Source organism: Zalophus californianus, chromosome 1 (assembly GCF_009762305.2).
Source record: "Zalophus californianus isolate mZalCal1 chromosome 1, mZalCal1.pri.v2, whole genome shotgun sequence".
NCBI lineage: Eukaryota > Metazoa > Chordata > Mammalia > Carnivora > Otariidae > Zalophus > Zalophus californianus.
In genome coordinates, this window is record NC_045595.1 from 1,226,578 (window position 1) to 1,250,362 (window position 23,785).

The window sequence follows — 23,785 nt, forward strand, 5'->3', positions numbered from 1 at the left end:
AGAGAGAGAGAGAGAGAGAAGCAGAGGGAGAAGCAGGCTCCCAAGGAGCAGGGACCCCGATGTGGGACTTGATCCCAGGACCCTGGGATCATGACCTGAGCCGAAGGCAGACGCCCAACCATCTGAGCCACCCAGGCGCCCCCCTTTATCTATTGTGCATAATGCTGCCGTAAGCATGGCTGGGCCAGTATCCATTTGGGTCCCTGCTTTCAATTCCCTAGTGTATATATCTAGACTTAGAATCGCCGGGTCATAGGGTAGTTCTTTTGGAAGATCTGCCAAACTGTTTTCCATAGTGACTGCACCACTTCACATCCCCACCTGTATGTCTTTTTGTATATTGAGAGATTAAAAATAGGCAGAAAAAGGGGCAGCTGGCTTGTTCAGTCGGGGGAGCGCGCGGCCCTTGATCTTGGGGTCGAGTTTGAGCCACACGTTGGTGTAAAGCTAACTTAAAAAAAAATAGGCAGAAAAATACATTGAAGAGATTCATTTTTTTTTTTTTTAACATGAAGAAAATTTAGTCTTTGCTTTTAACAACATGCCAATCAAACGCTTTGGAATTTTAAAAAAATAATCAGCAAAACAGGCGCTCTAGGCTAGCTTGAGTGGCACACCCAGGGCTGGAGAGGTGTGTAAAGAAGAAAACAAAAGCACACTTTAATCTGACTTTATTTGGAAGAGAAAAAGGAAGGTGACCAGGGGCAAGCAAAATTGTTTCCTGGAGTGTTGTTTTCCCAGGAATAAATGGGGACTTGAGGTAATGCTTCGCAAAGGAAGGGAATCCACTTAGGGCCCTGCAGGGTTGAGGAGCCTGGGGGCAGCAGGAACCCCGGGGAGGAGGGTTCTCCCCTCCAGCCGCCTCTTCCCAGGATAGACATTTGACAGATCTTCAGGGGAAAATCCTTGGTTCCTGCAGGAAGGAAACAGGGAGACAATGGAAACATGAAATTTCCCCCTTCAGGGCCCTTTTATTTACTTATTTTTTAAGATTTTATTTTTATTTATTTGACAGAGAGAGACACAGCAAGGGAGGCAACACAAGCAGGGGGAGTGGGAGAGGGAGAAGCAGGCTCCCCGCCGAGCAGGGAGCCCGATGCGGGGCTCGATCCCAGGACCCTGGGACCGTGACCTGAGCCGAAGGCAGACGCTTAACGACTGAGCCACCCAGGCGCCCTTTAGAGGGCCCTTTTAGATCTGAAGTTTTCTCCTTACGCAGCAAAGGGGTCAAACCGGGATCTTCCAACCTGTGTGCTGTGGACCCTGGGGGTTGGTTGCGTTGGGGGCGTCCTGTGCACCAAAGGGTGTTGAATGACATCCCTGGCCTCCAGGTTTTGATGCCATTTGATGCCAAGTGCACCCTCCCCCCGTCACAACAACCATAATAAATGTCCCCAGACGTTGCCCAATGTAGAGAACCACTGTGTTAATAAATCTGACCAGAATGAATCCCTGGAGTTGCTCATAAAATTAGCATGTTTTGCCGAAGAGTCAAGAGGTCCCCTTCGCCTACTGTACAGATGGGAAAACTGAGGCCAAGAATCGCCCAGGGCTAGACCACTTTGAGAACCTGGCCCACACGCCAAGTCTCGGCGGACAGCCCCTCTGGAGCCACGTGGCAGCAGCAGACTGGGCTCGGGAAGCGCTGCAGCGGGTGTCGTGTACGCTTCTGCCTCAGTCTCTCTAGTCGGATTTCCCCAACAGCCCCCAGGGTCCTCTTTTGCGGGCCTCGAACCCTCAACTCCGCGCTCCCGGCGCTCCAGCCGGTCTCCCGAGCGGCGCTCGGGAGATGGGCGGCACTCCGGGGCCCGGCGCGCAGCCTTGTGGGGATTGTAGTTCCGGTCCCGCCCCTGTTCCGCGCCGACCCCGCCCCTGGAACTACGCTCCCGTCGTGCCCCGCGGCGCGGGCGGAGGCGGGGCAAGCGGTCGGTTGCTAAGACTTGTGAGGCGCAGGGCTCGCTTGCGGTCCTTCAGGTAAGCGCGGGGCCCCGGGGGTCCGGCTCTCGCGGCCCCGGCTCCCACGGACGGCGAGCCGGGGTGGCGACGGGCGGGGGGTCGTATCTCGGCGGGCGGGGGACGCCGGCCGCGCCGGGCGCGAGGAGGCAGTCGGGGGCATCGGCGCGTGTGCGCGTGTGCGCGTGCGCGCGGGGCGGCCGGGCCGCGGGCCGCCGCTGCCCGCGCCCGTAGACCTTGTGCGCGTGCGCGCGCCCCTGCGGCCGGGGGTGGAGGCCCCGTGCGTCCAGCTGCTCCGCTCTCCCCCTCCCCCCACCGCGCGCGTGCTTGGGGTCATCGCGGCCAGCCCCCTGCCTCTGGGCCGCGCGTTTACTGGCGTCCCGCCCCTGCAGGTGCAGGCGTCTTCCACGTTGCTAGACGTGAGCCTCTCCTGACGCTTACCGACAGTGTGAGTGGTCAGGGTCTTCTCTTGTCGTGGCCCCGGGCAGAAGGGCTTCCCTCCCGCGCCCCGCATGCCCGACGTTCTGGAACTGTCGTGCACGGAAGGGCGTGTGGCAGGACGCCCCGCCGCAGGAGAACTCCGTATAAGCAAGGGGGGAGCTCGTTAGGGGTTCAGATGGCAGCCCCCTGCGTCCCCACTGGGCCAGGGAGCTGCCCTCGGAACCAGCACCTGGCGCGCTGCCGGCGGGCCTGGGACTCCACACTGGCTGTCCCGCTCAGGACTGCCTGCCTTCCAGGGCCCGCTGCGAGTCACTGCCTCCTAGGAGCCCTCCGGGACTGCCCAGCCCCCACAGGGCGTCGCCGGACCCCGGCCCGTGTGGGGCCCCGTGTGGATTTCGTCCCTTTCTGGCTCAGACAGCCCTGCGTGATGGTGTTGGATTCCCATTTCTCGGGGGGGGGGGGACGCTGAGGGTGGGGTCACACCCAGGTTCTAGCCCGGTGGTGAGATGGGGCCTGAGTGAGTTTACCGGGTGTTGCCTGCGGCGCGACTGCAGTCCCCGAATCAGTGCCATTTCCTGACTCCCTCCCAGCACCAGAGTTCTAGAGCACCCGACTTGCGGTGGGGGGCCGCAGGGGGCCATGGGGGGGGTCCTAAGCTGCCGAGGGGACTTGTGTTAGGGTCCTGTGTCTCCGGCCCACCAGACCCTGTGGGGGCTCCCGTGCAGTTGAGGGCCCCCCCGCTCCCAGCCCAGGACTTCAGTGCCAGAGGCAGAGGCACTGCAACGGTGGATGTGCACCCCACCGGCTGTTCTGAGCAGGCTGTGTCTGCCCCGGGGGTGCCAGGGATGGGACCGAGCTGGCAAGAACAGCAGAGGGTGTGTGGGGGGGGTGTGAAGGTGGCCAGGTGCTGGGAGCCGGGGCTTGATCTGGAGCATGGGACGAGAGAGGAGCCCGGGTGCCCCAGCGGCTTCCGGCCCACGCCACATCCCTGGCGTGTCGAAGCAGAACACTGGTGCGTGGACGCTGTTTGCCACTAGGCTGGCGCTCCCTTCCGGACGCTGGGCTTGGGAGCTCAGGCGAGACACCGTCTGCGGAAGCCGTCTTCCTTATCTGTGGAATGGGCTGAAACAGTCCGAGAGCTGTTGAATGTCTTCCTGGTCAGATCCCGAGTCACCTTCCCTGCCTTGTGGCTCCAGGCACGTCCTTCCCGCTCACAGAGCCTCATCTTGTCTTGTAGAAAGGGGACAGTTCCCCAGGCTCCCTCCTGGGTCACTGGGAGGACACATGGCGGCTACGGCACCAGCAGCTGCCATCTGAGGTATTGGGCCTTGTTTGGAGTCTGCTGACATGGCGGTTGTCTTGTGTCCTTACCCTCCCCGCGTCCTTACTCCTCCCCGCTTTTTTTAGCAGCTTTACTGAGGGGCAGTTCACCCATTTAAAACGGACATATCTGTGGTTTTGAGGACATTTGTGGGGTTGTGGAACTGTCATCACAGTCTTATTCCAGAATATTCTACCTGCCCCCCCAAAAAAGCCCCGTCCCCATTAGTAGTCACTCCCGGTCCCCCTCCTCCGGGGCCCCCACAAGCCCCCTTCCCGTCCGTGGATGAGCCTGTTCTGGACGTGTCACCCACGTGGACTCACACCTCGCGTGGCCTTCCGTGTCTGGTTTCTTCCTTGAGCGTCGTGGGCTCGGGGTCTGTCCCCGGGGCCGTGTGTGAGGGCGCCTGGCTCCTGTTCACGGCTGAGTGATGTGTCTGTGCTTGGGGGACCGTGTGTGTATCTGTTCATCCATCGAAGGACGCTTGGGCCGTGTCCCCCTTCTGGCTGCTGTGGATGCTCTGCCGTGAGCAGGCGTGTGTAGGCTTCTTTGTGGACGTGTGTTCTCAGGGCTCCTGGGTGTGTGGCTGGGCGTGGAGTGGAGCAGCCGCTGGCTGGACGGTGACTGCTGGGGTTCTTACCCACCCTACCTAGGAGCCGGCACCCTGGCCAGCAGTGTCCCAGTGGCAGCCTCCTTTACTTGTCACCTGTTTTGTTTTCAGCGGACAGAGTTGTACTTCCGGAGGGGCGAGCGAGACATGTGTTTCGCTGTGGAGACTGGGAGCTTCTGTGGCCCGTGCGGCCTGTGGGGTCCTGGGCATGGTGTGTGCTGGGAGCAGATTCAGAGTCGGCACCGTGGACCCTCCGGTGGGCCCTGCCTGGCACAGTGCTGTGAGGGCACCAGGGGCCCCCTATGCCTTCCACTCCTCATGGCTGCCATCAGCACCCCTGGTTCTGTGTGCTTAGCACACTGTTTCGTGAGCTCAGGACATAGCGCGGTGGGTGAGGATGTCCCTTGCCCTCCAGCGGGCCTGGCTGATGAATGCCTGTGATTCTGTGCAGCTGAGGAGCGTGCTGGGAGGTGCGTCTTAAAAGGTAGAAGCCCACAGTTGTCAGACGCTTGCAGCCTTTCCTGGTCCACGAGGAGGGGCGGGGGGGGGGTGGTCCACTCCAGGACGCCATTGGGCCGTGTGGTCTGGGCACACAGTGGCAACAAGGATCCTCCAGAACCACGTCGAGATGACCAGTAATTGAGGTCTGACGTTATCCGAGCTGGTCCTGACCAACAGGAACACGATGCACGGTACAGACGTAACGTGAAATGTTCTAGAAGCCACCGTCCCAAAAAGCGCACAAAGACACAGGTGAAATTAGTGTTATTACCTGAGCACACGGCCAACGTGAAGACAGTTGATGAGACCATTCGTGTTTTTTCTCACTGAGTCTCTGAGACCTGGTGTGCGTGTTCACGGTGACACGTGTCACAGGGAACAAAACTGTCAGTGACAGTTTAAGTTCTGCAAACCAAGAGTTGGCAGGATCTGAGCGCGAGCATGGCTGGTGATGCGTTCTCTGTGGGCCGAACTCTCGGACGAGCCTTCAGATGCCGCACGCTCCTGGGACCTGGGACGGACTCCTCTGGCTCACCCGGGCCTTCTGCAGCTGACGGATGATGCTCTGCTCCGATCTCTGTCTCCCACAGTCAGAGCCGTGCCGAGGATGGACCCTGCCCCGGGCCTCATGGAGCAGCGTGGGGACGAGAAGACCCGGAGCCCTGAGCAAGAGCCCGAGCCGTGGCAAGCCCTCCCGGTCCTGTCCGAGCAGCAGTCCAAGGACGTGGAGCTGGTGCTGGCCTACGCCGCACCCATCCTCGACAAGCGCCAGACCTCGCGCCTCCTCCAGGAGGTGTCAGCCGTCCACCCGCTGCCCGCCCAGCCTCACCTCAAGAGGGTGCGGCCCAGCCGTGATGCCAGCCGACCTCACGCGCTGGAACTGCTGCTGTGCCTGGCAGGGCCAGCCGCGGGTGCCAGCTCGCTCGCTGAGCTCCTCCCGCAGCCAGCCGTGGACCCCCGTGGCCTGGGGCAGCCCTTCCTGGTGCCCGTGCCAGCCCGGCCGCCCCTGACCAGAGGCCAATTCGAGGAGGCGCGTGCCCACTGGCCCACGTCCTTCCACGAGGATAGGCAGGTGACTCGTGCCTTGGCCGGGCGGCTGTTCTCCGCGCAGGAGCAGACGGCGATGCAGGGCCACATGGAGCGGGCTGTGTGGGCCGCACAGCAGGCGGCTGCGAGGGGCCTGAGGGCGGTGGGGGCTGTGGTGGTGGACCCGTCCTCCGGCCGCGTGCTGGCCACAGGCCACGACTGCAGCAACACGGCCAGCCCCCTGCTGCACGCCACCATGGTGTGCATTGACCTGGTGGCCCAGGGCCAGGGCCGTGGCGCCTATGACCTCGGCCCCTACCCTGCCTGCTCCTTCGCCCCAGCCGTCGCCCCCCTGGGCGTCCGTGTGGGCTCTGTGCGCAAGCTGGTCGAGGACGGGGACGTGCATGCGGACAGCCTCCCCTACGTGTGCACTGGCTACGACCTCTACATCACCCGCGAGCCCTGTGCCATGTGCGCCATGGCCCTGGTGCATTCCCGCGTGCAGCGTGTCTTCTATGGGGTGCCCTCGCCCGATGGCGCCCTGGGTACCCGCTTCCGCATCCACGCCCGGCCTGACCTCAACCACCGCTTCCTGGTGTTCCGTGGGGTCCTGGAGGCCCAGTGCCGCCAGCTGGACCCTGGTTCGTAGGCGGCTGCCGTGCCCGCTGCCTTCTGGAGCTTGCTCTGCCGCCAACGGCTCAGCCTCCCCTCAGACCCCACCAGCAGGCCTCCGCCTCTCTCACTGTCACCTAGGCAGGCCGTGATCCTGTGGGTCAGTGTCAAGGACGATGGGCGTCTCCCACCCCGAAGCCAGACCCCATGCCGTTCCCACTGGTGTGTGGGGACGCATTTCTGCCCTGACTGAGCTTTTCCTTGGGCTTGAGCTTCGTGGGGTCCAGCCTGGGCGGGGGGCTGGGCACTCGGACTTCTCCAGCCACCTTTTGCCCCAAGCCCGAGGGTCCGCCGGGAGAGACTCCCCTTTGTCCTGGGTGTCAGGAAACGGGCTCTATTTGTGAAAATAAACAGCCCCAAACCAGGTTGGCGTCTGTTGACAGTGGCAGGGGACCATGGTGGCCAAGGGTACCTGGGTTGGGTGACCACTTCTGCCAAGGTTTGGGGTTTGTGCATGGGAAGGGGAGTTTCTGAGCCAAGTGGGGGAAGAGTGTGCCCCCCTCCCCCCGGGGCGCCTCCCTGCCTGTGTCCTGGGTCTGGAAGGGTGTGGCTGGCCAGCAGGTGTTTACACGAGGGCGCACCTGCCAGCCTGGAGTCAGCTCCCTCAAAGGCTTTTTCGGTTGTCGTCTCATTTGCCATTCTTCATAGAGGGCCGGGGGGTCTGCCGCAGGGCCGTCAGCACTAGAACCAACGTGGGTTTGTCTGGCAAATGTGCATTTTTGGATCACGGGGCTACTGTGGGGCCCAGTTCATCCCTGCTCTGAGCCTCCCCTTGAGCCCTAGGGGTCTTCTCCCAGCCCACAGGCCAGTGCCGTGGATGGGCAGGGGGTGGCTGTGAGCCCACCAGGCATGTGGGCACAGAGGACTGGGCCGGGCCAGAGAGGGTCTCCTGGGGAGGGGGGCGTGGACCTTGGGAGCTCAGTGTCGCTGGAACCTCGTCACCTAGACTGTGGGTGAGGAAGTCATCCATGGGTTCCCATCCCAGTGAGGCGGGCATGGCCACATGAGCCCGGCTTATATCCTGGAGATGGCGTGCCCACCACAGGGCCCTGAGGGAGCCAGCAAAGTCCCCGCAGTGTATGCATCGGGGGCAGCCTGCTCTCCGGGGCTCCTCCGTGACACCAGCTCACCTGGTTCCGTGTAGGAAGGGTACTGGGTGTCAGGTGCGTCCTCAGCTGCCCCACTTGGGTTGTGGTGAGGTCCTCAGCTCTGTCAGGCTCACAGGGACAAAAGTGCAGACCAGAGAAGCTGTGTGACTTGTGTAGTATTCCACAGCAGTGAGCGCGAACCCTGTTCTCAGTGGCCCTGAGGAGGTGCCTGGAGCTGTTCATGGATAAAGAGGAAGTTTGGGGGGTCGGGGGGACGAGGAGGTGGGGTGGGCCCACGGGGTCCCAGGAACGTTTTGGTTCTGGCCGGGTGTGTTTGCGGCAGCAGCCCGACCCCTCTCTTTCCAGCACAGACACTGCCCGGGGGCTCTGAAGGTGGCAGGTGGGCCTGGCCTTTGGGACCCAGGGTGGCCTGGAGGTGAGGCCTCTAGCTGGGGTTGCTGCTGAGCATGCAGCTGGGGTCGGGGTACCCTGGCGGCCTCGGGGACCTCCTGACTATGGCTGTCTCCCCTCCAGGTGGCTGTAGGCTTCTGCCCCGCCCAGTTGTCACAGCGGAAATGTCCGGTGAGTCTCCCCCAGAGGCCCTGCAGCGGGGGATCCTCTGGGAAGTGTCCCCTAGTGGCTGGACCCACCCTAATACCCCCCCCCGGGGGGGGCACACACCACTCTCCTCCTCCCATGGAGGGTGCTGGGGTCACTTGCTCGCTCTGAGCCAGATGAGAGATAGATGCCTGTTTCCACGGCACTTGTCGGCCTGACCAGCTTTCTGCCTCGGGGCCCATTTGGTCGTGGACGTCAACGTACTGTGTGAGGTGTGGGCGTCTGGGGTCATACCTACACGTGTCAGATGAGACTCTCTTTCTTTCATGGTGTGCCCACCTCGTCCTGCTCAGAAGGAGGGATGGAGTGTGCAGGTAAAGTGAGGGCGGCCCTAGGGCCCCAAGGCCACGGTGAGGCGCCAGGAGTGCACACTGTCCACGCACGGTCGCCCCATGCCTCTCCACCCCTGCAGTCCCAGCACCTGCCCCTGTACTCAGGTGGAGGGTGGGGTAGGGCTCTGGGTGCCTGAGTTCTAAGTGTGCACAGAACGTTGCCCCGGGACTTCTTATCTGCCAAGAAAACAGGGTTTCAGAGGGTGTGTGACTTGGTGGTGGGCTTCCCACCTCCTTGTCACAGCGTATGCTAGCAGCCTGACCGCTGGAAGCGTCACCCCGTTCTTGCTGTGGGCTGCAGGAGGGGTGGGGTTCAGACGTCAGGGGAGGAGAGAGGTGCCGGGGGCTGAGGGAGCAGTGGGGGGCTGGGGGCCGCGGGCCAGGTGGGCTCCTTGTTGGGGTCTTGGACAGGAGCCTTGAAGGGTAGTGACCGGTGACCATGGCATGGAGGCTGTGAGTCTGTGCCGGGGAGGCCCTTCTCCCATGTCTGATCACGGGGGCTCAGAGCCGGCAAGCTCAGAGTGGGATCGACTCCCCTCTCTGCTCGGGCTTGGGACATGCTGTGGCTTCCTATGTCACGTGGTAAATGCCTGTGGCCTCTCCGTGGCCAGTAAGGTGTGGTCTGCCTCCGCCTGTCCACCTCTCCAGCCCTGATCTCCCCGCTCCCTCTTGATCAGCTGGTACTCACACCGAGGCCCTCCCCCAGAACACACTGGCCTGTCTTCTTTGCTTTCTGGAGTATTTGTTTAAATACCAATTTTTGCTGTGAGGGGCTAATCTGACGACTCTTTTTAAGCAAGTTCCACATGCGGCATGCAGCCCGATGCAGGGCTTGAACTCACGACCATGAGATCAAGAGCTGAGCTGAGATCAAGGGTCAGACGCTTAACAGACTGAGCCGCCCAGGCGCCCCTGCCCTCCTCTTAGAGCTAGGCCACCCCCAGCACATACGTCCCTGGTGCCCCCTTCCAGCACGGACGCAGCATTTTCCAGCACTCCGCACTTGCTCATTCATTGTGATGATTGTTGGTCTCCCCCTGGCCAGGAGGGCAGCCCCCCTCTGTCTTTTGTTCACAGTCTGGCCCTCCAAGGTGCTCAGGAGACGTGTCCTGCCATAGCGGTGATGTCGTTGAAAGGCTGAGGGGTGTCACTGACCCTACCATGCTGCAGGCTAAGTCCTATGCCCAAGAGACATGTTGAATCCTCACCCCTGTACCTGTGAAATAGGGCTTTATTGGGAAGCAGAGTCCTGTGTGTATGTTAGTAAAGAGGAGCTCATGCTGAAGGAGGGTAGCCACAACCCAACGATGGGTGTTCTCATAAAGACGCACTGGGGCGACGCGGCCGCACACCGAGGGACGCCTGGAGCCCCCAGGAGCTGGGAGAGCCAGGAGGGACCGTCCCCTGGAGCCCCCGGAGGGAGCGTGGCCCTGCCCCACCTCGACCTCCGACTTCTGGGCTCTGGGACCGGGGAGAATAAAGTTCTGTGATTGGAACCCCCTGGCTGGTGGTCATTTGTCAGAGCTGCCCCAGGAAGCTTATGCATTCAGAGTCCCAGAATCTTCTCTGGAGTCGGGTGTTAACGGTATTTTGGCTCTGCCAAGCTTATGTTTGCGTGTCTTCTGGCTGCTCTCAGGAATCACCATAGTGGAGTGATTTAAACCACTTTTTTCTGGGGCGCCTGGGTGGCTCAGTCGGTGAAGCATCTGCCTTCTGCTCAGGTCATGATCCCAGGGTCCTGGGATCGAGCCTCGCGTCTGCTCAGTGGGGGGTCTGCTTCTCTCTGTTCTTCTCGTTCCTCCATGTCCCTCTTCCTGCTCATGCTCTCTCTCTCTCAAATAAATAAAATCCTTAAAAAAAAAAAAACACATTTATCATTTCATGTCGTGAAGTCAGAAGTCCTAAAACTCAGGCGTGGGCAGGGCTGGCTCCCCCCCCTCCGCCGGTGCCCCCGGGAGACCCGGCTCCGGCCTCTTCCTGGCCCGCGGCCCCCCTTCCATCCTCACCGCCAGCAGCGCGGGGTCTGCCCATCTCTGGGACTCCCACCCTCTGCCTCCCTCTTGTGAGGACCTCGTGAGGACGCCGGGAACCCAGGGTCACCCCCTCCTCGGGGCCGTGACAAGGCCCCCTCTGCCGCGTGAGGGGACACGTCCGCAGGTTGAGGACAGGGACGGCGATGTGTTCGGGGCTGTCACTGAGGCTCCCCGCCTGGTTTCGTTCCCTGGTGTTTTCTGTCCTTGCAGAAAAGGAGAACAACTTCCCGCCGCTGCCCAAGTTTATCCCCCTGAAGCCCTGTTTCTACCAGAACATCTCCGACGAGATCCCCATCGAGCACCAGCTTCTGGTGAAGAGAATCTATCGGCTGTGGCTGTGTGAGCCCTGGGGCAGGGGCGGGGCCTCCCTGTGCGCCACTCAGACCCCGGCCCGGGACAGCCCACACCACAAAGTTTGCCCGAATTTTGGGCTGAACCTCGCCTTTCTAATAACGGTGATGTCCCGAGCCCTCCTCTGGCTCCGTGGCTCCCATGCTGACCAGAGCCTCCGCCCGGCTCCCCCGGCGGGTGGGAGGGGTCCTGGCCCGCCACCCTCCCTCCCCGCTCACCCTCCTCGCCCCCTCCCCAGTCTACTGTGCCACCCTGGGGGTCAACCTCGTCGCCTGCCTGGCCTGGTGGATCGGTGGTGGCTCGGGGGCCAACGTTGGCCTGGCCTTGGTCTGGCTGCTGCTCTTCTCCCCCTGTGGCTACATGTGCTGGTTCCGGCCTGTGTATAAGGCCTTCCGGTAAGTTGGGGCGTGGGGTGGGCTGCATCTCTGAGGGGGCCTCAGGGAGTGTCTGGTGCTCAGCACCGGCAGGAGCCAGACGCCTGACCACGCGCTCGGGGCCTGCGCCCTCGCCAGCCTGGCGTCTGGCGCACGTGCCCAGAGCCGTTCTGTTCGGTTTGGGGACAGCTTATATCCAGGGGCTGCAGACTATGGCCAACGAGAGCCTGTTCTGTCTTTTAGTAACTAATTCATCTGTCCACTCACCTACTCATAGCAGCGTTTCTGGTGTCTTCAAAGAGCTGTGGAACCATCACTTCTGTGTAGTTCCAGAACATGCCATCACCCCCAAGGCAACCCCGTCCCTGTCAGCTGTCATCCCCCAGCCCCCGCCAGCCCCCTTTCCGTCTGTGGATGAGCCTGTTCCGGACGTGTCACCCACGTGGACTCACACCCCGTGTGGCCTTCTGTGTCTGGTTCCCTCCCTGAGCGTCGTGGGCTCGGGGCCCGTCCCCGGGGCAGCGCGTGTGGGCGCCTCGCTCCTGTTCTCGGCCGCAGGACGCTCCTGTCTGTGGACACTTGCCCCCAGTGCGCCCCCTGTTACTCAGGAGCTGCCATTTTGCCCCTAGAGGGTTCCCGAATCTCGGGCTCTCAGGGTCCGTCAGACAGCGTCCCTGAGGCCCTCCTTGGAGACAAGGACTAGAAACCCACGTGTGTGCTGGAGCTAGACAGGCTGTTCCTCCAGGTTCTGGGCTGGCTCCGGCAGCCTCGCTCAGGAATGCTCGGGGCCTGCTGACAGCCTGTGAGCGGCCCTGCCTCCTCCCACCACCCTCAGGGTCCTGCCCCTGTCCTGCTTCGGTGACCTGGAGGTGGCCTGCGCCGTGGCCCCTCGGCTGCTGCCCCCCGTCCTCCGGGGAGCATGCAGAGCCCCTTAAATCTGCGACACGCCTTCCCCCGGGTTAACCTCCAGCACTCACGTGAGCGTCGTCGCTTGCACTGAGATCTCTCAGACCCCTTTGCGGCCAGGAATCTGTTGGCGCAGTGTTTCCCAGGGAAGGCGTGTCGTGGCCCTGTAGAGTCCAAGCCCGGGCTGAGCATGCGTGGGATGGCGCGTTCGGGTTGCCGCTTCTGGGGAGGGCGGCAGCCCCGTCCCCACTGGTCCTGCCGCATGCGGGCTGCCATGACGGCTGTTCTCTCTCTCTCTCTCTCTAGAGCCGACAGCTCCTTCAACTTCATGGCGTTCTTCTTCATCTTTGGAGCCCAGTTTGTCTTGACCGTCCTCCAGGCGATTGGCTTCGCGGGATGGGGCGCATGGTGAGCCAGGCCCCCGGGAGCCCGGGCCGCAGCGCAGGGGTGTGACACGCGTTCACTGTGGGACAGTAGAGCCCAAGCCTCCCAGGGTGTAAGAGAAGGCACGTGTGCCCTCGTGCGTGAGCTCTCAGGGTGGCACTGGTGGGGCTGGGGCTGGGGTCTGCTGCCCGTGCCACCTGGGGCCTGCCCCTGAGGGTCCTGCCCGGGATGCACTCATGGGCCACCTGGAAGGCTGGGAAGTGGGCCTGGGGGGTGTCTGGGAGGAGCGGCTCAGACAGCACAAGGGCCTCCCTGGGATGGCCTCCTGTGACCCCGCCATTGAGGGAGAGCTGGTTTTTTGTTTGCTTTTAAGGTTTTATACCCAGTCCTGTGGTTGCTGTCACAGATTAGGACAAACTTAGTGACTTAAACAGTTACTTCACACTTCTGGGGTCAGGAGTCTGACATGGGCCTCTTGGAACCAAAACCCTGGTGTGGGCAGGGCTGGTCCCCCCAGGGCCTCCAGGGAGACCCGGCTCTGGCCTTTTCCTGGCCCGCGGCCCCCCTCCATCCTCACCGCCAGCAGCGTGGGGTCTGCCCATCTCTGGGACTCCCACCCTCTGCCTCCCCCTCGTGAGGACGCCGGGCCCCCCAGGAACCCAGGGTCACCCCTCCTCGGGGCCGTGACCAGGTTCCCTCTGGGGACACGTCCCAGGTCCCAGGATGAGGATGTGGGGCTGCTGGCTGGCCGTGGGTCGTATCTTTGGTGTCGAGTGTCCTGTGGATGACATCTGAGGCTGCGCGTGCATATGCTCGGCCTTGTCCATGCTCTGGAGTCCTGTCTGCTCAGGTGTGCCCTGTGTGGCCTCTCGGTTGGCATCCCTTAGGGTGTTTGTGGCCTCCTGAGCCTGCCCCTCGGCTCCTTTCTGTTGTCTGTCCCCTTCTGTGTCTTCCGTCCCCTTTTCAAAGCCTACAAGTCACCTTCTGCTCTCCCCTGGGATTGTTTCTAGCACAGCCTTCCCTTGTTGCTTCCTTCCTGCCCCGTAGCAGATGAGCTCTGCGTGGACCCTCAGTATCGGGTTTCTTCTTGGCTGATGCTCTCCCAAATCTGGGTCTGGAGGGCCAGTGAGGGGCTGTCTTGGGGTCCCAGGTGCGGGGATGTGCCGGGAGGACCCCCAGGGCTCAGCAGACGGTCGACCCCACGGCTGTGGTTTATACAGAGAAGATAGGAAGCCAGATGAGCTCAGGGTAGGGGCGTGGGGGGCAGGGGTGGGGACACCAGGCGCGAGCTTCCAGAGTCCTCTCCCGGGGTGTCCCACAGGATGCGCTCAGCTCCCCCCAAACGAGACGGGACCGCGCGTGTGAGGTGTGGTCTCCAGGGGGCCGGCAGAGACCCAGCGCCCGGTTCTCTGCAGGGGTCGGTCTCGTGGGCCCCTCTGCCCGGCTTGGGCCCGGACCCCAGACTCCGGGAGGGGAGCAGGTGCTCAGCCCGAGCCTCGTGTCTGCACAGACGGTCCAGGGACCCGAGCCCCTCAGCAGTGAGGGTGGTGGGAGCCCGGAGTCCGGTTCCAGATGCCGCCGAGGGCCAGCCTTGGGAGCCAGCCTCCGGGGAGGGAAGTCTCAGGCCCGCCACGCGAGCTCTTTTCAGCCCAGTGCCACGCTACCCTGGTTTCCACACTGGACAGGGATGGTGTGCACCTTCTTCGGGGGCTGGCTTGCAGAAAGGGGACTTCAGGAGTTTTCCTTCCTGCGGGAATGCGGGCCAAACAGGGCAGGGGACAGGTGACCAACCAGCTGGTGAGCTTGGGCAAAGAGCTGCTTTGAAGGGTTTTTCCTCTCCTGAAAAATCAGGAGAACACAGCACCTGCGGTCGGGGCTGTAGCCCCATCTGCTCTCGTAAAAGGCTTGTCATCGCTCTCATTCTTTTGCTAGGTACTGGCTTGCACAGGTGGGGCGGGGCCAGTGGGCGAGAGTCTGGGGAGGCCCCACTGGTTCGGAGCCCCTTGGCCTCCCCAGGGCTCAGTGCAGGGAATGGGGGCCCCCGAGGAGCTGGCCTGCCAAACCACATTCCCTTTGGAAGCCCAGCCCAGGGTCTTCCCACCCTCCTGGCCCTTGGCGGCGGCAGGCTTGTGGCCCACCAGCAGGGGGCGGGTGGACTGCAGCTGCGGCCGGCCGGGCTCTGCTCTCGGCCTTCCGCATGGGGCACACCCGGCAGCCACCAGTACCATTTCCCCAGGGCGTCAGGCTCATCCTCGGAGGGGATGCTGCGCGGCACTCGTGTGCATGTGAGACCACAGTCTGCTTCACGCCTAAGAAACCAACCTTGATTCCTTCACGCCCCCCCTTGCTTAAATTCTGGCTTTTAAGTGGGCTTTTTAGGGGCGCCTGGCTGGCTTAGTCGGTGGAGCGTGTGACTCTTAACTCTCAAGGTTGAGAGTTCCAGCCCCATGTGGGGCGTGGAGCCTACTTGAAAGTGTAAAAAATTAGAGCAACTCTTTTTTTTTTTAAAGATTTTATTTATTTGAGAGAGAGAATGAGAGATAGCGCGAGAGGGAAGAGGGTCAGAGGGAGAAGCAGACTCCCCGCCGAGCAGGGAGCCCGATGTGGGACTTGATCCCGGGACTCCAGGATCATGACCTGAGCCGAAGGCAGTCGCTCAACCGACTGAGCCACCCAGGTGCCCAATAGATCGTAATTTAAAGAGTTGCTCTAGGGGCGAGCCACACAGGGCTTGGCCTCGTGTGAACTGGGCGGCCGCAGGTGCGTCACGGCTCCGGCGTGGGGCGTGGCAGGGCTCCCATGGGGGTGGCTGGACGCAACCTTCTGCTTCTCGGGGTTGATGCTCCTGCAGGGCTCTAGGTGGCAGTGCGCGTGTGGCCGTGGGGGCTGGAAACAGCCCAGGTGGATGGGGGCCTGGCCTGCTGATCCGTGGATGTGGCCGCATGGCGGGCTCCTGGAACAGAGGGATGCCTGTGGAACAGCTGGGAAGCCTGAATAAAGCACGTGGGTTAGTTAATAGTGAACTAGTGCTAACTTCCAAGTTACCATACATTCTGCTAAGTCCCTGAAGGTTGAGCTATGTATTTTTATTACCTGTTCAGAAAAATAAAATCCCACAATACACTTATTTCCCATCTCTCGCCCCAAGAGGCAAGTGTGGGTGTTCGTCCGCGTGTGTACGGGACAAAGCAGGTCCCGTGGAGTCTTGCTGTACTGACTGCTCTTTAACTCTTTTCCCCTCTCGCTTCCTCAACACCTGCTTGGCATGCCGTTGAGTGGCTGTGGCACACCGGACACCTGTGTTCTTTCCAGCCGGTGAACATTTAGGATACTCCCGGGTTTTCACAAAGACAAGGAATTCTGTGGCGTGAATTCTTAGGAGGAGAGCTGGGTGCAAGAGATGAGCATGTAGGGCTTTTTGTAGGTACCTGCCGCTGTCCCTGCAGAGGGACATGCTCCCACCAGGGCAGGGTTCCTCTCCTCAGCCCCTTGCACACACGACGCTTGCCTGCGTGGCAGGGGAACGCAGAGACCCCATTCTAACGTGTGTTCCTCGTTGCTGGGTTTGAGCATCGTTTCGTGTATTCACCAGGCCCTGCAAGTCCTCGTACCAATTGCCCATTTCCCTGCTAATCGTTTATTTTTTTCTTGCTGATTTGTTGGTGCTCTTTACATATAGAGGATGCTGGGCCCTTGTTTGGTCGACGTGCTAGCACCCATGCTCTCTCTTGCCCCTTGCAGTGGTTGGCTGGCGGCAATTGGGTTTTTCCAGACGAGTGTCGGAGCCGCTGTGGTCATGCTGCTTCCAGCCATCATGTTCTCCATGTCAGCTGCCATGATGGCCGTTGCGATCATAAAGGTAAGGCCTCTGGGTCCTGGGACTGCCAGCATCTTCCCATGCATCCCGTTGCCTGCGTCCCCAAGTTCTTTGGGCTCATCTCATCCCTGTTTGGGGAGCGAGAGACCGAATGTCCGGGAACGAGCTGACCTCTGCTCAGGCACGCCTGGGGAAACAGCATAGTGTGTGGCCCCGGGTGTGCTCCACGCTGCCCGATTTGGCCGCCACTAGACACTTGCCGCCCTGTACAGTTAAATTCACATTAAGTAAAATTAAGTAAAACTGAAAACCCAGGGGCATCCGCTACACCCACCTCATTTCAAGTATTTGCTGGCTGCGTGGGGCTGGTGGGCCGTCTCCACCATCACGGAAAGTTCTCGTGGGCAGTACGGCCCCGGGTGCTTAGAGACTGCAGCAGAACACTCGTGCTGCATCCACGTGAAAGCTGGTGGGCAGCCGCGGGCTCTCCCGGGGGTGGACACCAGGCCTGCAGCCCTCAGGTGTTGGTCAGAGCCTGTGGATGTGCGTGGAGTCCCCACAGGAAAGCGGAGAGACAGGGCATCACTCCAGCACTGCGCCCCAGCACTGTGCCCCAGCATGGGCTGTGTGGTGGGCTGTGATTGGATCTCTTTAGCCTTTTGCCACGAGATTCTAGCTGTGAAAGCCCTTTTCCTGGCTTACGTAGGCTTTCTCCCCCTGCACCCGGCTGTGTGGGAAGACAGGAGCATTGTTCCATGCCCCCCATATGTGCACCCCAAAGGCTTTCAGCTGTGTGGACAGTTGGGGGCGGGGAGGGGACTGCAGAAACCACAAAGGAGACACACAGTGAGTGAATCTAAACAGGGTTCCGGGATCAAGCCCACACAGGAGCTGTTTCCAATTGGGGACTTCTGTTCAGCAGCAAACATCCTAAGTTAGAAAGCAAATACTAACTGAAAATGCCTATAAGGCTAGAAAGGAAAGATTTATGAACTCAAATAGAGTGTTCTTCCTAAACAATGGGAGGACCCCGTGTCCATCCCTGGGACCAGGCCCAGGTGCGGGGATGTGCCGGGAGGACCCCCAGGGCTCAGCAGACGGTCGACCCCACGGCTGTGGTTTATACAGAGAAGACAGGAAGCCAGATGAGCTCAGGGCAGGGGCATGGGGGGCAGGGGTGGGGACACCAGGCGCGAGCTTCCAGAGTCCTCTCCCGGGGTGTCCCACAGGACGCGCTCACCTCCCCCCAAACGAGACGGGACCGCGTGTGTGAGGTGTGGTCTCCAGGGGGCCGGCAGAGACCCAGCGCCCGGTTCTCTGCGGGGGTCGGTCTCACGGGCCCCTCTGCCCGGCTTGGGCCCGGACCCCAGACTCCGGGAGGGGAGCAGGTGCTCAGCCCGAGCCTCGTGTCTGCACAGACAGTCCAGGGACCCGAGCCCCTCAGCAGCGAGGGTGGTGGGAGCCCGGAGTCCGGTTCCAGATGCCGCCGAGGGCCAGCCTTGCGAGCCAGCCTCCGGGGAGGGAAGTCTCAGGCCCGCCGCGTGAGCTTTCTCTTGCACACCGCCTACTCCCACTGAGAGGGGTCGGAGAGACAGATAATTTTTTTTAAATCTTTTTTTTTAAAGATTTTATTTATTTATTTGAGAGAGAGAATGAGAGAGAGAGAGCATGAGAGGGGAGAGGGTCAGAGAGAGAAGCAGACTCCCCGCCGAGCAGGGAGCCCGATGCGGGACCCGATCCCGGGACTCCAGGATCATGACCTGAGCCGAAGGCAGTTGCTTAACCAACTGAGCCACCCAGGCGCCCGAGACAGATAATTCAATAGTCATGCGGGAGAAGATCCCTGTGAGAAACGGGGAAAGTGTTCAGCTTCACTGGTCATCAAGAGCGTCCAGTTAAAATGCCATTTTTCACTTGCTGAGTTTTCCAGAACTTCTAGAGTTTCTAGCACTGCCCCACGTTCCCTGAGGTGCAGTGGGGAGTCAGTCCTTCCTGGGGGCGTCTTCCTAGGAGACTATGGGCCACGTACGGGACGCAAGTGTCAGGTGGGTGGCCCGAGAGCCTGGCCCCGGAGCTGGGGAGGGGAGCAGTGCTGGTGGCCACACACGTCAGCAGCGGGGGGACCGTGGTCGTAGATCAGGGCAGGGCCCTCTGAGTCTGCCCGTGTCGGTTTTGGTGCATTTTCTAACGTGTCCGCCAAGATGTTTTTATGACTTCTGTCATTCACCCGAGACGGCCTGCTTTGAACACAAGCAGGTCTCTTGTCGCCACACACACGCTCAGTTTGGATTCTCTGTCCTCTGCCCTGCAGGTGCACAGGATCTATCGGGGGGCTGGCGGAAGCTTCCAGAAGGCGCAGACCGAGTGGAACACGGGAGCTTGGCGGAACCCACCGTCTCGAGAGGCTCAGTACAACAACTTCTCGGGAAGTACCCTGCCCGAGTACCCCACTGTGCCCAGCTACCCGGCAGCCGGCAGCCAGTGGCCATAGAGGGGCCGACCGGCCCCGCTGCCCGCCCCCCTCCCCTCCCCTGGCCAGGGCGGCGGAGCCTGTGAGCACTCGGGGACCCGCACTCGTGTTTGTCTCGTCTCCGGCAGCGAGGTCCTCGCGAGCGCCACCCAGAAACCGTTCAGCCTGTGCCGTCCGGCAGGACGCCCCCCGTGCTGCACAGCACACCCCCTCCTCTGGAGGCCTCTGCAGGGAGAAGGGGCAGCAGGCCGGCCGCCTGACTTCCAGAGCTGATGGCACAGAGGGGGACTCCACCAGGGCGTTACCCTCAGCCCTTCTTCTCTCCTTCCCGTCCCCGTGGGTGATGGAGGGGCTTGGCCGGGTCCTCTGTGTTCTTGTACTTTGTGTCCCTGTCCACCTGCAGCCAGAGGGCTCTTGTGGACAGCCCTGCGGGGTCGGCCAGAGGCTGATGAGCCACCTGGGCACCATGATCTGAGCCCCTGTCCATCTGTCCGTCTGCCCCATGGGCTCTGTGCAGGGCCGTTGGCCTTCCTGCCCCCAGTGGTTGTCTTCATGGGAACGTCGAGTGGGCCCCTGTCGAGATCTGAAGGCTGGGGCGAACCCCTTTGGGGGACGGGGGCCGTGGGGATCTGAAGGCAGGGGCAGAACCCTTTGGGGGGCCGGGGCCAGATCTCCCCTCTGTGCAAACGCAGGGAAAGCCTCAGCAGCAGGCAGAGCGGGGTGGGCCGGCTGCTCGGAGCCCGCGACCACACAGCCCTCCCTCGAGCTGCAGGAAGCAGGAGACGGGGTTTCTCAGGAGAGTGGCCTTCTAGAGGTTAAGATGTGACAAACCTGTGCCTTAGCAAGCAATCTAAACGATAGGTCACCTCCCTCCGGCTCTCGTAGCTCCTTCTGAGATGAAGGACTGGAATGTTCCGCGGGGATCTCAGCAGCACGCCTGTGAGCTGACCGGCCGGAGGAGCCCTCGTTGCCTCCTAGCCCTTGCTGGCCAGGCTCCCCAGGCGCCCCGAATGCTGCCCCTCGGCTCCCGGCTGGCCGGCTCGGGGTAGGACAGGGACCCTCTGTGTCACACACTGCCGCGCCAGATGCCAGCCTCTCCAAAAGCCTGGACCAGCTAGCCTTGTTCTTTGCACTCCACACCCATGCTTGCTTTGGCTGCTCGTGCTGGGCGCCATGTGGTGTCCCAAGGTGGCCGTGGTTCCTGAGGACATGCCCGGGCCTGGGTCCCCTCGGGTCTCAAGCTGTAGGTCTCCCGGGTGTCCCTGAACGCCCCCTAGCCAGCCTCTGCGACCGAGAGGCATGCGCTGCACTGACCGTGGGGCCGAGTCCCCTGCTGCGTGCGGGACTGAGCAGGTGTGGCCCCAGGTAGGAGAACCGCATGCGCATCCACCTTTGTTACTTCGTAGTGGGTTTTGTTACGGGAGAGTATCCTGGAAATAAATACTATAGTCCTTCCTGCATCACGGGGCCTCTGCGGGGCTGTTAGGGGCGTGCGCGTCTGTGGCCCTAGCCACATGCTGCCCCTGCCTGTGACCCTGCCCCACACGGCGTCGCCCTCATGTCCTCTGAGCCACCACAGTGCGTTTACTTCATGCTTTTCCTTTCAGTCAACTTGCTTTTTTTATGCTCCACTGTTTTAACTTGAAAAAGGGAAGTGTACAGAAAATGAGAAACCAGTATCACTTGCCCCAAAGGAAAGAATAGTAGACGTGGCTGGAAGAGAAACAGAAGGACCTCACAGAAGCCCAGCTGCAGGGGCCTCCCCAGGGCTCACGGTGTGGACACCCCACGTGGACACGGGAGGGAGGACGGGGCGCTTTGCCACCACAGGAAGGAGACTAGATCCACAGAGAGAGACCAAACTGAGCCCCAAGCAAATGGCACGGGTTGCATTGTGCCCTCCCCCAACCCCCCCCCAGACTCACGTGTTGACATCCTAGCGCCCCGCAGGTCAGAACGGGAATTACTCGGAAATGGGGCGGTCGCAAGGGTACTTAGTTAAGGTGAGTAGGGTGGGCCCTAAAGTCATGGCAGGTGTCCTTACAAAAAGGGGATGTGTGGACCCAGACAGGCAGGGAGAAGCCCTGTGGAGACGGGGCCGAGACAGGGGGTGATGCTTCTACAGGCCAAGGCATGCCGAGATGACTGGTCGACCCCTGCCCCCCCCCCCCGAAGCTGGGGAGCCTGGGACAGGTTCTCCCTCAGCAGGAACCAGCCCTACAACGCTTCTTGGGCTGTGCCCTCCCGAGCTGTGAGGGTTAGGGTTGAGGCTGCCCCAGGAAGGCCCCCGCAGATGCTAGAGCAGTGCAGGAGGAGGTGGGGTGGGGTGTGCTGTGGGGACGCACCTGTTGATGAGTGGGACGTGGATTGCAGGGGTAGACAGGGAGTGGGTGTCCCTGGGCTGGGTGGGGGGACCGGACTGGTGACAGGGCAGGAAGGGGGGAAACGGGGCCCGGGTGCAGGGATGTGTGTGCCCTGAGCTCCCAGGTGACCTGTAAGGACGCAGGATGGGGCTGGAGTTGAGAGGCCAAAGCCCAAGTTGAGAAAGGGACCCTTTGTGTGGGCAGCCGCATCAAAGAACCACAGACTCAGGGTTGAAGCCACAGGGGTCTCTCCTCCCACCCTCTGGGGGGCAGAGCTGGGATTCACAGCAGGATGCTGGCAGCATCACCTAGGACCACGGACTGGGGGGCTCAGTGCTCCCGCATCCTGGGGGCCAGATGTCAGAGCTGTCGGTGTTCACGGGGCGGTGTCCCCTCTGCAGCCTCCTGGGAAGCGCCCTCCCTGCCTCTCCCAGGTGAATACTAATACTCTATTAGAATTTAAGACAAAATTTAAAAACATTTGTTAATGTCATCTAAAAATCTGTTCGTTACGCTTCAACATTAAAAAAGTAACTTTTTTTTTTTTTTTTTTTTAGAAAAAGGTGAGTGGCATTCTTCATTTTTGCAGGGAGGGTGGCTGGGTTCTCTCTGTTGTGACCTGTTTGGGCCCCATGTAAAGATTGGGGGCAAAAGGTCTACTGGAGACAAGTGCGCAGGGGTCAGTAGGGAGGCGTCAATGCGCCAGTCACAGCCGCGAGCCGCCGAGGCTCGGCCCCTCTGGGACCCTTCGGAAGGCGCAGACCGTGTCTCAGGCTGTCCCTCCGTGTTTGGGCGATGGAGGGCCTGGGCTCTGCGCTCAGGTGGAGCGCAGTGGGTGCCGGTCTGTGTGCGTGTATGGATGTGTGCATACCTCTGTGTGTTTTGTAAGGAGGGGAATTGTGTACCCTTCTGTTCATATGTTGAAGACCTAGCCCCCAGGACCCCAGGAGGTGACCTTCTTTGGAAACAGGGTCATGGGAGTAATTTTTCAAGGTAAGGTGAGACCATAAGGCATAGAGTGGTTCCAATCCAATATGACAATAAAAAGGGCACCCGTGGGCCCAGACAGGCAGGGAGGAGCCCCGTGAAGCTGGGGGAGCCTGGGACAGGTTCTCCCTCAGCAGGAACCGAACTTGTGACCCCTTGTCCTCGGACAGGGTCGGGGGGCTGGAATCTCCGCATATCTTTCCGGGGACCACAGTTCAACCCGTAACAGTGGCCGATCTGGGTCCACATCTGTGGGAGTTTCCTGGGACTGCCACATCCAAGTACCACAAACTGGGTGGCGTGAAACAATTCATCCTCCTAAATTTTTTTTTAAAGATTTTATTTATTTATTTGAGAGAGAGAATGAGAGACAGAGAGCACGAGAGGGAAGGGGGTCAGAGGGAGAAGCAGACTGCCCGCTGAGCAGGGAGCCCGATGTGGGACTCGATCCCCAGACTCCAGGATCATGACCCGAGCCAAAGGCAGTCGCTTAACCGACTGAGCCACCCAGGCGCCCCTTATCCTCCTAAATTCTGGAACCCAGAAGCATGAAATCAAGGTGTTGTGGGGCTGCACTCCCTCTGGAGGCTCCAGGGGAGTGTCCTTCCAGCTTCTCCCAGCTCCTGGGGCTCTAGAGGTCCCTGGGTCTGTGGCTGACCCCCTCCAGTGTCCACTTTCTCTTTGTTTTCCTCCTTAAAAAAAAAAGATTTGGGGCGCCTGGCTGGCTCAGTTGTTAAGCGTCTGCCTTCGGCTCAGGTCATAATCCTGGGGTCCTGGGATCGAGCCCCGCATCGGGCTCCCTGCTCAGCGGGAAGCCTGCTTCTCCCTCTGCCACTCCCCCGGCTTGTGTTCCCTCTCTCGCTGTGTCTCTCTCTCTGTCAAAATAAATAAAACCTTAAAAAAAAAAATTTCGAGGGAATGAGCACGTGCGGGGGAGGGGCAGAGGGAGGGGCTGAGGGTGAGAATCTCCAGCCAACACCGTGCTGAGTGCAGAGCCTGACAAGGGGCTCGATCCCAGGACCCCGAGATCACGACCTGAGCCCCAGCTGAGTCAGGTGCTTCACCGACTGAGCCACTCAGTTGCCCCGCATATCTTCTTATAACGAGACCAGCCATTGAGTTAGGGCCCACCTTAATCCAGCGTGACCTCGTCTGAATTCAACATCACCTCCGCAGAGACCCTATTTCCAAATAAGCTCCCATTTTGAGTTTCCAGGTGGATGTGCGTTTGGAGGAGACACTACTCAACTCTGTACCTCTCCCAGGCCTTGGCCCCCTAGGAGTGGGGTCAGGGAACTCCTCATCTGGGATCTTTCGTGACAGGTGACACATTGCCCGTCCCCTGCTCAGGTTTGCTGGGACTTTCCCGGTTTTAGCACGGAGGGTCCCAGGAGGCCTGGGCGCACCGGGCGCTTGTGCACCTACAATGTGTCTCAGCACCGCGGGAGGCAGACGCCTGCGAAGCCACACAAAGCAGACGACCACCACCGTCTGGGACCTCTCCTGCTCAGCAACCCCAGAGATGGAGCTGGATGGGC

The 23,785-nt window shown here is 61.0% G+C and overlaps 2 protein-coding genes across 4 annotated transcripts; both read left to right on the forward strand.

The window, feature by feature from the left end:
• The first annotated feature begins 1,895 nt into the window (after positions 1-1,895).
• Positions 1,896-21,805, forward strand: SCAMP4 (secretory carrier membrane protein 4). 2 transcript variants are annotated; one of them, XM_027586041.2, is made up of 7 exons: positions 1,896-1,974; positions 8,147-8,194; positions 10,806-10,934; positions 11,185-11,341; positions 12,533-12,634; positions 16,352-16,469; positions 18,739-21,805. In XM_027586041.2, exons 2-7 carry the CDS (start codon positions 8,188-8,190, stop codon positions 18,916-18,918), a joined length of 693 nt encoding a protein of 230 aa, XP_027441842.1. In that variant the 5' UTR covers positions 1,896-1,974; positions 8,147-8,187; the 3' UTR covers positions 18,919-21,805. The 2 variants fall into 2 exon arrangements, with proteins under 2 accessions (XP_027441842.1, XP_027441843.1); XM_027586042.2 differs by lacking the exon at positions 1,896-1,974 and adding an exon at positions 2,352-2,401.
• Positions 1,903-6,870, forward strand: ADAT3 (adenosine deaminase tRNA specific 3). 2 transcript variants are annotated; one of them, XM_027586040.2, is made up of 3 exons: positions 1,936-1,974; positions 2,346-2,401; positions 5,417-6,870. In XM_027586040.2, exon 3 carries the CDS (start codon positions 5,434-5,436, stop codon positions 6,499-6,501), a length of 1,068 nt encoding a protein of 355 aa, XP_027441841.1. In that variant the 5' UTR covers positions 1,936-1,974; positions 2,346-2,401; positions 5,417-5,433; the 3' UTR covers positions 6,502-6,870. The 2 variants fall into 2 exon arrangements, with proteins under 2 accessions (XP_027441840.1, XP_027441841.1); XM_027586039.2 differs by lacking the exon at positions 2,346-2,401 and having other exon boundaries at positions 1,903-1,974.
• Positions 21,806-23,785: the final 1,980 nt, after the last annotated feature.

Excerpts from the sequence above, each read along its gene's own strand:
- SCAMP4 (XM_027586041.2), top strand. Across the intron at positions 12,635-16,351 it reads TTCGCGGGATGGGGCGCATG|TGGTTGGCTGGCGGCAATTG; the intron begins GTGAGCCAGGCC and ends TGCCCCTTGCAG. Across the intron at positions 16,470-18,738 it reads TGGCCGTTGCGATCATAAAG|GTGCACAGGATCTATCGGGG; the intron begins GTAAGGCCTCTG and ends TCTGCCCTGCAG.
- ADAT3 (XM_027586039.2), top strand. The coding sequence starts at position 5,434 with ATGGACCCTGCCCCGGGCCTCATGGAGCAGCGTGGGGACGAGAAGACC.